We start from the raw sequence: 14,743 nt of genomic DNA, 5'->3' as shown, positions 1-14,743 counted from the left end.
TTTTGAAAATGCCACATTTGGTAAAGTAGGCATTTTCCTGCTATTAGCCCTTTGGCACCTGCTGCATGTCTCTGATCACTGGCTGAGTGGGGGGACAGCTGGTCTTTGTGTATTTCCTCTAGAAAGTAACACACACAAAGGAAGCCTGGGTGTGACTTGATGGATCATCCTGGGAGGATGGGAGGGAGGAGCTGCACACAGCTTCACATTCACACCTGATTAGGTGGTGTCCTGTGCACACACAAAGGGCTGCATACCCCCTTGTAGTGAGTGCGTGCCAGGGCAGGGAGGGAGGACCTCTCTGCACTTCAAAGGCCCTTTTTTGTAGTTTCCCCCACTTCAAAAGAGTAGCTGGGTATAAGTCCTGAACCTATGATACCACAAAATCAGTACACATCTGAACCTGAAACCACACTACTCAGGAGAAAAACTGCTGTGCTTAAGGACCGCCACTCTACTAGACGAATTCTCTGGAAGACTGCTGCCTTACTGTGTTGAACTACTGCCCCCTGCTCCCTCTGACTGGGTCCCCATCACCTGAGCCCGGATTGACTCCAAAGGCTAGCTGACTAGCCCCCTGATCTGAAGTCTCAGGGACATAACAGACTGCCACCCTGATCCTGTGTCTGGCCCATTGGAAGTGGACCCAGGTGCTTGCTCCAGTGGAACCCACATATCTGCTCTTACTGCAGAATCGATACAAAGCTGCTGTTGCAGGAACAGAAACAACACATCACATTGGATCGAGTGCATTTTCATCGGAACCACCACATCAGAACCACCTTATTGCCACCACTGTAGAGAGACGATCGACTCATCTGCTGAACTGCATTGAGGAATCCGGCTCGGTGACTTTGGAACCATTGCATCTCAAAAACCGTGCTTCTTCTTTGTAACTGGTGCATCCCCAGCATTGCAATGAGAAAATCGACGTATCACCTTCACTTCAGAATCAACCAATGCTCGGCTGCACCACGCATCTTCCCTATTGCAACCACGATCAAGGTACTTTTTTTCAGTGAGCCTTGCGGTGTCCCTGTATCTGGCTCATGCTCTATTGCATTTGGCCTGAACTTTTGACTTTGTCCCGGTCCCACGCAACCAATTCCAAATAGGCACTCATTGCTTCTAAATATTATTTTCACATTAATCTTTAAAAATTCATAGCTCAACTTCTACTTTTTGGATTTTTGTCGCTTTTTGGTCTTGTTTTATTTATTAAATTAAGTTATATTGTTTATACTTAGTTAGGAATCTTTTTGCGTCATGTTTTTTACTGGTGAAGTGTTGCAACAAATACTTTACACGTTGCCTCTAAGTTAAGTCTGACTGGTATGTGCCAATCTACCAGAGGGTGAGCATAGGTTCATTTAGAGTTTGCCTGCTTCTTACCCTAACTAGGATTGTGGTTGCTGCCGGACTTGGCTTATACCGTAGCCAACCTAGAACCCAATTTCTAACAAAGAATTAGTGTGTCGAGTGATGGGAAGTGAGACTTGGGGCCCCATTAGGATGGCGGGCAGATCGCCCCCGCCAGACCGGCGGTAGTCATTGCTGGCCCAGCGGGGGCGATCCACCCGCCATCCCTGCAGAAATGAACCCCCGCCATATTACAATGGCTGGGGGGTCCGCAGCAGACGAAAAGACCGTCTGCGGCGGACGGAAAGACCGTCCGCCACTTTTCCGCCCGGTCGACCTGTCGACCAGGCGGAAAAGGGTTCTATATGGCGGTGGTGTCTGAAAATCACCACCATCCATATTAGAATGTGGGTTTTTAAATGCCTTTTCGTGCCAGAGAAAGGCATGCGGAGTCTGCTTGGGGGGCCTGTTGCGGGCCCCAGGGACTCCGGAGGGGGGTGGGGGGTGCACCTGCAGTTCCATGCACAACATGGCAGGCACCGAGCGGTGCCTGCCATGTTGTGCATGGAAGTGCACAACATGCCTTCCTGGCATTGTGGCAGACGGTGTTGAGTGCACCGCTCGCCACAATGTTAGGAATGCAGGATGCGCCCGCCACTGTGGCGGGCGCATCCTAATGGCACCCACGGGACCCCCGCACTTATGGCGGGCGGTCCCTTTGTATGACGGGATGGTGGGCGGACAAAGTCCACCCGCCATCCTAATGTGCCCCTAAGTGTGAGTGAGCATAATAGCCAAGAATAATTTGGGGTAGATGGCTGGAATTCAGTGCATATACAATGCCCCACCAACTTTCAAAGATCATCCGCAGCCACTGCAAAGATTTCTAAATATGATAAGTATTCTGTAAGAGCAGCAGATGAAATTACTTCACTGCTCTGGTAGACTGACGAAGTGGCCGTCAAACTCTAAATAAAGCTGTAAAGTGCTATTTAGTTTGCTCCTGGTGGAGTGGTACCACCCCCTTACTCTGTGGATTTTCTGTTTCTGATCTCCTATAAATTGGCTTCTTAGTTTTTACAATGAAAATAATTTGTTGAACTTTTCATAAAACAGAACAAAGAAAAATAGGTAATGCAATCAAGAGCACATGTCCATAGACAAAACTAAACATTAAAACAAATACAAGTTAGCCAATTACATATGCCTTAATTTCATCTTAACTAAAAGCAAGCACAATACAAAAAAAAGTGTATAACCAGTGGGGCAAGGATGACAAGGTGCAACTCAAGAGCTGGCCAAGCTCAGGGGCAAACTTATTAAAGTTTGGGGTCGACCTTGCATCATGCAGAGGACTCGGGGGCATGCAAAACCTAAATGAGCTTTATCAAGCCTCGTAAGGGCACCATGCATGGCCCTGAGGAGCATGATAAATCTGGAGTAATGCAAGGCAGTGCAAATCGCTGCCTTGCTTTAACCAGCGGCAGTGAAGCTTGGGTGTAGCTTGGATTCTGACACATTCTCAGATTTATCAACATTATTAGACCTTGGGAATGGTTTAGAATTGTACGCCTCCCCATCAGAGGCACAACGAGGAAGAGTATATTTATCATTGTTCCTTCTTTCTTCATATGCTGCATTCTACAGCATACTTAGAAAGAGGGAAATGCCTCTGAGGACTGATTTTGTGTAGGAAGGTGTCCCTTTCTGCACAAAAATAATCCTGCCTTCGGTGGCATTAGGCAGTGAAAAATGTTCCAGCTCTAGAAAAGGACAGGAATGTGCCGTACAATGGTAAATGCGTAGCGTCAATTCTTGTGGTGTTACGTGAATTTTTTATAAATATGACCCTTAGTTTGAAAGAAAGGGAGAGAGTGACTTAACATTAAGCCTTTTTTTTTTGTCCTCATATGCCACCTAGGTTCTGATTGTGCAACCCACTGGTAAACAAGCACCATGCTGCCTCAGTTCTTTCGACTGGGGGAGTGGTAGTGGAACGGCGCTTGTGCGAGATGTGGGCTTTTGGCCGCAGCTGACACACACATGTTTTTTGAGTGCCCTCATCTTTACCCATTTTGGGAAGCTATAAGTCAGACCCTTTCAACATCAATCGGTACCAATATTGTTCTAGACCTCACCTCGGTAATTTTTGGCATAGTGGAAAGGGTTCCCACATCGGCAAGGAAGTTGATTTTCTATTCTATCCTGCTTGCTAGGAGGGAGATATGTAAGAAATGGAAAGACTATACCTCCTTCAATTAATGACTGGTACATTTCGGCCCTACATGTCTCCAGGTTAGATTTGGCCAGAGCTGGGAACAGTGACAAAAGATCTTTCTGGCAGCTCCTGAGGTGGGATCTCATTGAGAACCTGTTTTTTGTTGTTGGGGGAACAAAAAAAAAAACAGGTTCTCAATGAGATCCCACCTCAGGAGCTGCCAGAAAGATCTTTTGTCACTGTTCCCAGCTCTGGCCAAATCTAACCTGGAGACATGTAGGGCCGAAATGTACCAGTCATTAATTGAAGGAGGTATAGTCTTTCCATTTCTTACATATCTCCCTCCTAGCAAGCAGGATAGAATAGAAAATCAACTTCCTTGCCGATGTGGGAACCCTTTCCACTATGCCAAAAATTACCGAGGTGAGGTCTAGAACAATATTGGTACCGATTGATGTTGAAAGGGTCTGACTTATAGCTTCCCAAAATGGGGAAAGATGAGGGCACTCAAAAAACATGTGTGTGTCAGCTGCGGCCAAAAGCCCACATCTCGCACAAGCCACCGTATTTCCCTGATTAAATTTAGAAAGTCGTGAGGGCAAATAGTAAGCTCGGTGAATAGTAAAGATGTGGTTTTTGCGTAACCATGCCGGCTTGACGGTATCCCACATCATACCACATGATGTAATCCAAAGATCTTGCAGGTTGGGGTTATTTAGATGTGGTGACCAAAGCTGATCCGGTAGCAGAAATTCACCATCCTGTTCTTCTAGAATTCGGTTATACCAACATGATATCTCCTTCTTAGTGGGAGGCTTATCAACTAGAAGGGTGATGAGGTTACTGTGTGCACCTAATAGAAATTTAGTTCCTCGAGATGGTAAAACTCTATTTGATCTAGACCAACTGGATATTTGCAAGTATTTAAGTCTGGAAAAATTCGGACCAATTTTGTTTCTTAAGCAGTCCCAGGGTAACAAAACACCATCAACGAATAGTTCTCCCCACACCAGAAGTCCAGCATCTCTAATAGGAAGAGCCAGTACATCTCCCAGCCAAGTCGGACTATCGGGAAGGCCCCACAGAGGCGCTTTACTTCCATAGTACCCTATTTTAATAACTTTTGTTAACTGGGCCCAAATTCTTGCCATACCCCGTAAGATTTTCAGTTTTACTTTTTTCTAAAAACTTGGGATCTCCAAATTTAAAAAGGAAGCTTGACTGGCTCACCCCTTCTGCCATCAACAATGTAGAAAAGATGGAACCAACTCCATGGTCAGATGGATTTTTTAATAACATCCTAGCATGAGATAGCTGGAAGGCCCAGGCGTAGATCTGCAGGTCAGGGGCTGCAAGCCCACCCTTATCCCTACGTCTCCTAATTTTCGTCCAAGAAATTCTTGGAAGGTGGTTGTTCCAGATGAAGGTATTAATATCGGCCTGTAGTTTTCTAATGAAAAGAGGATCAAAGTGTAAAGGGATAGTATTAAATAAAAAGGTAATCTTGGGTAAAATAGACATCTTAACAAGATTAATCCTACCCAGTAAAGACAACGGGAGATGCGCCCAATTTTGGAGCAACTTACGGCATTCCTTAGCAACTTTCAAGAAGTTGTTAGTGGCGATCTGATCTATATCCCCAACAATATCAATGCCTAGATACCTCATCTCCTTTCCCGGCAGAATGCCGGAACTAAAAGAACTCTGGTCTATGTTCCAGGTCATCATCTCAGTTTTTGATGTATTAATCTCGTAACCTGACACCTCCCCAAACTCCGATACCAGTTTGAATATTACTGGAAGGGCCAAATGGGGTGCGGACGTGAAGATGAGAATGTCGTCCGCATATAGGGCCACCTTTCTCTCCCAACCCCTACATGCGAACCCTTTGATGTCAATACTGTCCCTCAAATTCTGGGCAAATGGTTCTGCATAAAGATCGAAAAGAAGTGGAGAGAGTGGGCAGCCCTGCCGAGTTCCCCTCGAGATGTCAATGGGGTCTGGCATAATCCCATTGGCCAGAACAGAGGCCTTGGGATTCCAGTGGAGAAGATTGATTGCTCGACGGAATCCTCCTTCCACGTTGAACTTAGCCAAGGCCTCCGACAGGTACAACCAGTTGACCCTGTCGAAGCCTTAGTGGCATCCAACGTAAGAACCGCCAGTGGGAGAGACTCCAAAACTGCCAGATCCATAGCTCCCATTAAGTCAATTTGAAGAGCTGTCGCCCCTTGACGAACCCCTTTTGATCTGGATGCAAAATGAAGGGTGCAACCAAGGCTAGTCTATTTGCAAGAATGGATGAGAATATCTTGTAATCCCCATTTAGAATCGAGATTGGTCTGTAAGAACCACATGACGTTGATGGCTTCCCAGGTTTTAATATTACAGTAATGGAAGTGTTATCCCATGACACTGGAGGAGGCACACCGTCCAAAAGAGTCTGGTTACATAGAATTGTCAAAAAAGGGACAAGCTCTTGCTCCAATGATTTATAAATTTCTGCAGGTAGGCCATCTGGCCCAGATGCTTTCCCTTTCTTGGCACTCTGAATGGCTCTCCTCACTTTGTCTTCAGAGATTTCACTCTCTAGCCTCTCACTCTGGTCAACAGAAAGACATGGGAGGGAGATTTTACCAAGCCAAACTTTGATGGTAACAGGATCTAATATTTTATCTTCCCGGTAAATGGATTGAAAATATTCTTTGAAGGCTATTCTGATATCAACATCCGCAGATAGAGGGACCTCATTAACTTTGATCAGCTCAATGTTGTTATGGACCTGATCCGTTTTGGCCTTCCCTGCTAATAACTTCCCAGCCCCCTCCCCATACTGGAAATGCGCAATCTTACTGGCCTCCCAACTTTCTTGTAATCTCTGGTTGAGAGTTGATGCTAGTTGACCCTTTAAGGAGAGTAGTCTTTCGCGCAGAGGTATCAAAAAATCATCCGTAGAACAAAGTTTTGGAGTCAATCTCGAGCTGGACCATGGCTATATTCGCCTCCACCGAGGCGACGGCTTCTCTGTACTTTTTTCTTCTATAGGCTACTTTAGCTGTAATTAGACCTCTCAAAAACGCCTTAAGAGAGTCCCAGACAACTCCAATACTAGCAGAGCCTACATTTATCTTCAAGTAATGCGCTACCTCAATTTTTAAGAATAGTACATCTTCAGAGCGAGAGAGTAGTGAACGGTCAAAAGACCAGATCCTTACCGGCGCTGTTAAGGGGATCGTAAGTTCAAGTACCACAGCCGAGTGGTCTGATAAATGTTGGGGAAGGTATTTAATGGTCTTGACAGCGTCTACCAAACTCTGATTAATTAGTATGTAGTCTATTCTCGATTGGTGGTGATACTTATAATTTCGAAACCTCCTAAAATTCTGGTCAAATTTCACACTTATGCTCTTAAAGAGCAGATTCTAAACCTAGCGTTCAAGCAGAAGTCATTACCTGGCAAGGGCTTTACCTTTCTTATAAGGTCAGACCTATGTAGGATCACGCTGGAAAAGCAATGGGAGTTTGGTAAGCGATTAGACTCCTTTAAAAAGCTAGGTGCTACAGCTCAGCTTATATTCCTGGCCTCATTAAGGGTCATGTATAATAACAGGATGACGATTATCAGGACTGTCCAAGCCGCTGATGAGTTCCTTTTAGATCTAGGTAACAAGGGATCAGATAAATGAGATCTTTGTATCCCAGTGACATTCTAATTTAGTGAAAATGAACACCATGTATGTATATACTTACCTCGAACAGATACAATACCAAACAAATGAATTTATAATTAAGAGAAAAAAAATTCAAAATTAAATACTAAAGGGAAAATAAAGAAAATAAATAAATAAAAAAAGGATAGTTGAAGGGAAGGGAAGGAAAAAAGGAAAGAAAGAAAGAAAAAAAAACATAAAGGAGAGGGAGAAGGGGAAGGAAAGGAAAGAAGGAGGAAAGAAGGAAAATCATTGTGATGTTCTACATGTAATCTTTCTTTTCATTTATTTATTTATTTTGTGCACCAATCACTTTAAGAAAGGGTCTACTTTCAGGGTTTTAAGTTAGAGGTGGGGGGGTAGCGGTAACCTGAGGGAGGGGTGCCATCTACTGGACTCGATCCGGTTAGTTACAGCACAGGTTCTCCATGGGAGGGAGGGTGGAGGGTGGAGGGGGCACAGGGTTAAGGAGGGGTTAAAATTCAATAGAAAATTCCTCATTTGCCAATATGATGCTTTATTGCACTTAATCAGTTATATATATTTTTGTGCTGCGCTGCTAATTTTTAACGGGGGTGCTTACCATATCATTGATCTTTATTTCGAGCTGAGGTTGGCCAGAGTTTGGAGCGACTATGATGACTAAATTAAAGATAATTTCATGGAAAGTTAACGGTTTACGAACCAAACCCAGAGCTAGAACTCTTTTGCAGTATCTTCGTGACTCAGACGCTCAGGTTATCATCCTCCAAGAGACACATCTGGTTCAGGTTGAAATCGATGCATTGGTTAAGGTCAATAAATGGATTGACTTTGCGATCTCCACTTCTCAGTCCCTGTCCTCTAGAGGTGTATCGCTTATTTTCAAGAAACATCTTAAAGCTAAGCTCCTAGACTCAAAAGTGGACCCAGATGGTAGATGGGCTATTGCTTCTCTTTATATTTTGGGCTTTCAATTAACAATTGTGGGGTATTATGGCCCTAATCAAGACGATCCATCTATCTTGAGGACCATCTTTTCCCACCTCTTGTCCTACTCAGAGCCTGTAATATTTGCTGGGGACTTTAATATCGTTTTAGACCCTATTTTGGATAAGAACTACAATAACAGATCCAGAGTCCCTTCGAAGTCAAGATCCTTTTTGTTAAATGCAATGAAGCAATATGGGTATGTGGATATCTGGAGGCTAAGGGCAGGTCAACAGCAGGGCATCTCATTCAGAAATTATGACTTCACATTAAGCCTTGGTGAAATTTCCATTACACAAGCATATTCTTGCATATTTTCATGAATATTATGGTACACCTGTTATGTGAAACTCCATAGATCTGAATGCCATTTTGTTGAAAATGGAGGAATGGTACCAATGCCCTCCCAGGAGGAGGGGGAGGAAAGGCTTCATTACTCTTATTCACATTAGTGCTTTCAAATGAATGTAAACTGTCTTCTCTGCTCATGATTTAGTGTTGTAACATTTTTGCTTTCCCCCTTGCAGACAGTGAAAGACTGCAGAGCAACTGTTTCCTCTGTGCTCGGAGATGACATAATCACGGTGATTTGTGATACAGTAAGAGCCAAGGTAGGTCGTGGTTCAGGGTTCACCTTTGGCGGAAACAACATCCTGTGGGTATGCATGACTGGAAGTTGCAGGCTGCCGCATGGCTAACTGGTTCGGTACATTACTCTGTGTCCAAGTACCCCGACTCCACAAACACCTTGTTAAAAAAACATCCCTTGAAGTTAAAAATAATACAGCTTCATTGCCAGGCTATTTATGAGTGAAGTGATTCCACCTCCACATTTCCAGGCAAGGCCATACATTGTAAGAGGATTTTTTATTGATGGACTGAATGAATATCGATTGGGTAGAGGGGCAGTGTCTTGCAGTGCTGTTACAAATATGGCGGTGCTAAAAATACTTTCAGATTTTGAGCTCTTAGCCTATTTTTTATTTCATTACTTACCAAGATAACGCAATTCAACAGGAAACATTGGGACTTAAAAAAAAAACCATTTTGGGCTGCATTTCTTTTTAACATTTTCCATATTCTGCAGATAGTCACAGTGATAAATAGTAAGTCAGTTATCAAACAATCAAGTCCTGTGGAAAAATGAGTCCCATACAATAACTTGAAGAACCATAACATAACAGGTCATAAAGGAGGCACTTTGTCTTTGTATGGTGGCTATGAAATCTGGGAATTTGAAGACGTCTGCGTTCTTCACCTGAACGCTCCCCATCATGCAGGTCTGTTGTAGCAAATAGTCACGGTCCTGGAAATGAGTGCGGTGGGCCAACACAGATTGCGGGGGGTGCTGGGGAGACAGACGGCAAGTAGGCACCTTGTTAGCACTTTCAATTGCATACAATTTTGATAGACCCTCTGGAGCAGCTGCTGCCTAGAGTCATCCCTCAAGAAAGGCAAGAATCTATGTCCCCTCAATTTTTTCAGGTGTCCAATCACTCGGATATTGTTAAATTTGGCTCAGCCTTCTTGATCTTAAATCTGAGAATCATGAGCCATGTCACTGAGTCATGATGCATGGGCCATTGTGATGGGCATTATCTCCTGGACTGTGGTCTCAATGGAGTGGACCCATTCAGCCATTTTACGATGATTGTCCACAACTAAAGAATCAGTTTTTGAGTCTAGGGTTTCCATTGTAGAGCTAATAAGTGCTAGTATCACATCCAATTTATCATCCGGAGCATGGGTCACCTATAGTGGGGAATTGGAGGAATGCGGAAGGTGGGTATGCCCTCAAACACAACCAGAAGCAGGGAATCTTCCTCTGCAAGTAGTAACTGCCCCATAGTCATCAGAGGTAGATGCGGGGCTGCTCACAGTAGGTAGAGAGTAGTTCAGAGCAAGTGAACCCATGAAGGAAAAGTAGCACAGTTGTCCCTGCAGGGGTGATAAAGTCTAGTGTGTTGCAGAGGAGGAGCACAAGAGGCAAAGTAGCACTCCCTAGGTCCAGACAACAGAAGGAAGTAAAATATGCGCTGGTCCATGAGTTCCTCAAGCCACAGGATGCAGCAGGTGTCTGAGATGCTGCCAACCAGGTGCGAGTGCTTCCACCAGGGACTCCCGTAATGTCAGTGTCTATGTGGTCTCCCAGGACCATGGGGTCTCTGACCACTCCAAGGTCTCATAGGATCCATGCACACTAGTCAGTAGAACAAGAGGCAAGAAGGGCCAGGGAGCATGTCTCCCATGGCAGTATCATGTGCAGAGTGGGGGGCAGCAAGGCGGCGGACTCCATGGCCGTTAACAGTGTGAGTAGGTTAGTTCTACAGTGTACAATACAATCCAGCAGCCATGGACCAACATGACGAAAAGAGCGGCCACACTCACCAGGGAAAGTACTTTAGGGAATTCTCTTCTGTCCAGTGCTCCTGTGTAGCGTGTGTGCTGAGGGGGACCAGGGATTACACCCCACCGGGCAAGGATCAGTGTCATTACACCAAGTCCCATGCACGAGCCACCAATATGTATCAGGTGGAACCCTCCATCCGCATCTGTAGCCTCCGATCCAAGTGGGCGTGTGTAAGCTGCTGCACACTCAAAGCACCAAGCAAGAGGTGCCAACCACACAATTCACCCAATGATCTCCCATCCGGGCAGGCTAGTAGCCAGCTGACCAGTATGCCCCTAGGCCAGGGACAAGGTCTGTCTCTGCCTCTCCTCTATAACGTCGCCTGCCTACAAGTCTCTCTGCTGCAATGGCAGGGGGAGTGCCTCCCCAAAATCCCTAGCGAGGCCCCAACCACAATGGAAGGAGCTTATGTGCTGCTCCTCAGCGCTCATCCACATAGCCCATCTGGGAGTACAGGGAAGTGCCAGCTCACTCTGTCACACCTCTCCCCACTGAGTGGTGGTCCTTGCTCCGTAGGTACCCCCCTCGCCAGCAGCCAGTCCTGCATGCCTCACCACAGGATCTGACCTTCTCTGACTCTGGACACAGGGCAAGGAACCCCTTGGCAGACAAGATGTTCTGTGGAAAGTGCTCCTCATGGCATGTCGGTCCACTCTGTCCCCCAGATTTGACAGCATTCCTTAAGTGGTCCAGAGACAGGTGGGTGTCCCAAATTTGCATATGAATATGGTCTTTTTAATGAGCTTTCTAGATACACTCAATCATCAGATTGGTCCTAGGTTAGTTCATATTTCGAATTTATTTGTTCTGTTAATGGAAAGATGCTTCAAGTAGTTAAATCCCAGATTCCCGATGCATCCTCTGGATTTTCTAATGAGGCATTCACAAGACAAATGTACACATGATGACCTAAAGTCTGCAGTGCAAGTGTTTAAGATTCGAAGATACAACAAACTCTTCATATGTAGGGAGACTTCACTACGACTTTATTATAGTCTGAAGAACACAAGGAGGAAGGGATGGAAAATGGAAATATTTAAAGGCACCAGTCTTATAAATACCTTGTAAGAGGGAGTATGAGAACTGATACGTCCAGAAATGTCATTTAGGGTTAGCCAGTGATAGCATCTTCACCCCTTGCTAACCCTGGCACTGCTCTTACAACCCCAGCATATTGGTCCTAGGGGCATCCTAGGAAAATAAGCTAATACTGCTTTTTAAGAGCAGTGCTCACATTCTACCTTTCTTAAGGTAGATCAAGTGTACACGTACATGAGAGTAGCCAGGAGAAACGTAATCATACTAACAAAGGTGAGCAAACTGAACAGGGGTAAAGTGGAGAGTGATTTAGAGAGACTGATAGAAAAAAGGATGAGGACTACAGAGGGAGTGTCAGTAGTTACTGTGACATTTCATAGAATAATCATCAAGAGATGGCATTGTCTGGAGGTTGAATTAACTCTTTATTTCACAGTGGTTGTTTTTGCACTACGGAGCAGCCTTATTTTTGTTTCCCTGTTTATGTAAACCTTCAAGAACATATGTTAAACCTGTTCCAGATGGCTCAGTGAGTCTGTTATCTGCTTTGCACATCTCAGGGAAGTATGTAGCAGCAGATTAAGTATTAGAATTGCTATGACACATGTTAAGTGCATTTGTAAAGTGCACTCCCACGAGGGTATCCTGGTGCTAAGCAGGTGTGTGTTCCTAACCTTATTTATGGTAAGGTGATTAATTGAAAAGCCAAGTCTTCAACTCTAAAAGAGGACGAGGCTCTGATGTGGAGTGGGAGGCCATTCCACAGCTTAAGAGTGATGTAAGAGTATCTTTGTTCGGGTTCTCTGTATGCGTGGGATGTATGCGAATAGGAGTCCTGTGGAGCAGAGGCGTCTGAGTGGTTGGTGGAAGGAAATGCAACTGTTCAAGTGCTATTTATCAAAGACAGTTATGTTATCAGGTGCAAAGATCCAGTGACTTCACTTCATGGAATGCTAACAGAGTGATAGATCATGTGATGTCATCATAGGTTTAATGGGCATGTGAGGTCATTTCCACTATCTCTGGCATCTTGGTCAATCAGCGTTCATGAAAGAGGCATTTAAATATGGCAACTATGTAAATAAAATGGAAGTGGCACTGGGGAGTTGTGATACAGACATTTAAACACCTCCTGGGCATACATTCAATATAAAAGTTAAAGTGCAGATTTGAGAGAATCATTGGTACTCCTCAGTGGTAAAAACACAGTGCGTGACAATATGATAAAGATAGCTAAATAATCTCAATGTATAGGAGCAGAGAAGGTAATCATTTTTTAGAGGAGCCATGGTGATAAAACAAAGGTTGATGAAGTAAGAATTATTATGGGTGATCTTCCTGAAAGAACTGCAATGAAAGAAAAATGCGAAATCTACCTTCTGTTAACAGAACTTTTGCCCACTGACGAAGCTGTGAAGAGTTCACAATTTCAACTGCGGAATTTAAACTTCAAAATCCCGCTTATTTAAAGTGGTGTTTGAGTGTTATTCAGTACCAACAAACATTGCATTCCTGGGAGTAATGGGAAGTTACAATCCTGATTTGCCGGTCCCTTTCTCATAGAAAAGATAACTATTTCAGGGCTGTGTGAATATCATTACTCCAGTTTGGGTTGTGCATCCTAAACTTTTCATTTTGTTAAACCAAATTCTTCCATAAATTCCATAACTTGTGTTTTGTGGCTGTATACATGTATTTGAGATTCAAGATGTTTTGATTTTGGAGTAGTGCTTAATTTGTACCAAATATAAGTACAGGGAATCAAAAATGTTCTTAGGAGCTCACAAGCAGTGCTGTGATTGCTGAATCTGTAAGCTGCTTAGTCATAATTCCACCTCATGCCAATTTATTCCACCACATCACCTTTCCTATCTCGTTGTCTTCATTTTACAGGTTCTAATTTCACCATGGGCTCTTTGTCACTGATTTCCTATCTTTCGTGGACTGGTCTTTTTTCACCCCCAGAGTTACTGACACAACTAGGGCTGGTAACTTATGTAATGGAGAACATGTGTCCCATAATGAAATGGAACCCAAGGGCATTTTAAGAAATTGGACATTACCAAAATCAATAATTACAAGTCCAATTCCCCTTGAAATACCTAATTTCTCCTAGACTTTCATCTGCAGATTTCGGCTTCTTTCAACAAGCCGAAATCTTCTGGTGAAAATAAACACACCTGCAGTGATCCAGTGGCTCTCATAATTCTGCTAGGGCTGGTAACTGGTTTCAGCCGACCCAATGGAATTAAGTACTCACTTGTAATGACGGCCACAGTGTGGGAAAATGCTAATTTGAATAAACAGGCACACATACAATTTGAAGGACCACACGTGTGAACTCTTTTCAGTGAGATTCTCCCTATCATGGTTTCCTCTATGTGGCCAAGATTTCTTAGAATGCTCCCATTAGGCTGACTGAAAATGGTAAAGCTCCTTCTAGCCAAACATAAAATCAAAAGAGCGTTTTAACATTCCCTGTATTCCAAGCTATGCACTGGTGTTATATTAGTGCATGCCAATACTCCACAAAGAGTAAAAAAAATAGGAAATCAACTGTAGCTTCTGATGGATCGGTTGTACATGAATATAGAATCCATATATAGAATTGAAACTTTGTTACCTATCTGTGGTCCCGGCTCAATGAACATCTTGTCCCTTTAGACTCCAGTAAGAAGAACAAGGCAAACAAGACAATGTGTCTGGAAGAATAACAAACGTGTGTGCAAAGAAAAGACTAACCCCTCCAGACCTGGTTTATTCTCTTCTCTAAGTCATCATGAAAACACTCAGATGATCTGATGTTCTCACTATCTGGGTAGGTAAGTTTAGCCCCACAAAAAGCAGGAGCTCATCCACTTGAATTTATATATTCAATGTTGTTATACCAAACTAAAAACTTGGAGTAACAAAAATGAAAAATATTTACCATATAAAGTAAACACACATAGGGGCCGATTCCGATGTCGGACGGACTCAGGTCCGTCCGACATTGGTCTGGAGCCGTAACCGGCCGACCTGCTGTCGTCGGTTCCGGCC

At 44.0% G+C, this 14,743-nt stretch overlaps 1 protein-coding gene across 1 annotated transcript in view; it reads left to right on the top strand.

Moving 5' to 3' along the window:
- LOC144784004 (cathelicidin-1-like) overlaps positions 1–14,506 on the top strand; it is a 121,896-nt gene extending 107,390 nt beyond the window's left edge. Inside the window, exons 5-6 of the mRNA XM_078662715.1 lie at positions 8,784–8,867; positions 14,369–14,506. Of these exons, the coding sequence (XP_078518841.1) occupies positions 8,784–8,867; positions 14,369–14,506 (222 nt within the window). The remainder of the gene's footprint in view (positions 1–8,783; positions 8,868–14,368) is intronic.
- Positions 14,507–14,743: the final 237 nt, after the last annotated feature.

This window comes from Lissotriton helveticus, chromosome 10 (genome assembly GCF_964261635.1).
Source record: "Lissotriton helveticus chromosome 10, aLisHel1.1, whole genome shotgun sequence".
Taxonomy (NCBI): domain Eukaryota; kingdom Metazoa; phylum Chordata; class Amphibia; order Caudata; family Salamandridae; genus Lissotriton; species Lissotriton helveticus.
The sequence above is the reverse complement of the archived record's forward strand: the minus strand, read 5'-3'. Positions and strand labels throughout refer to the sequence as shown.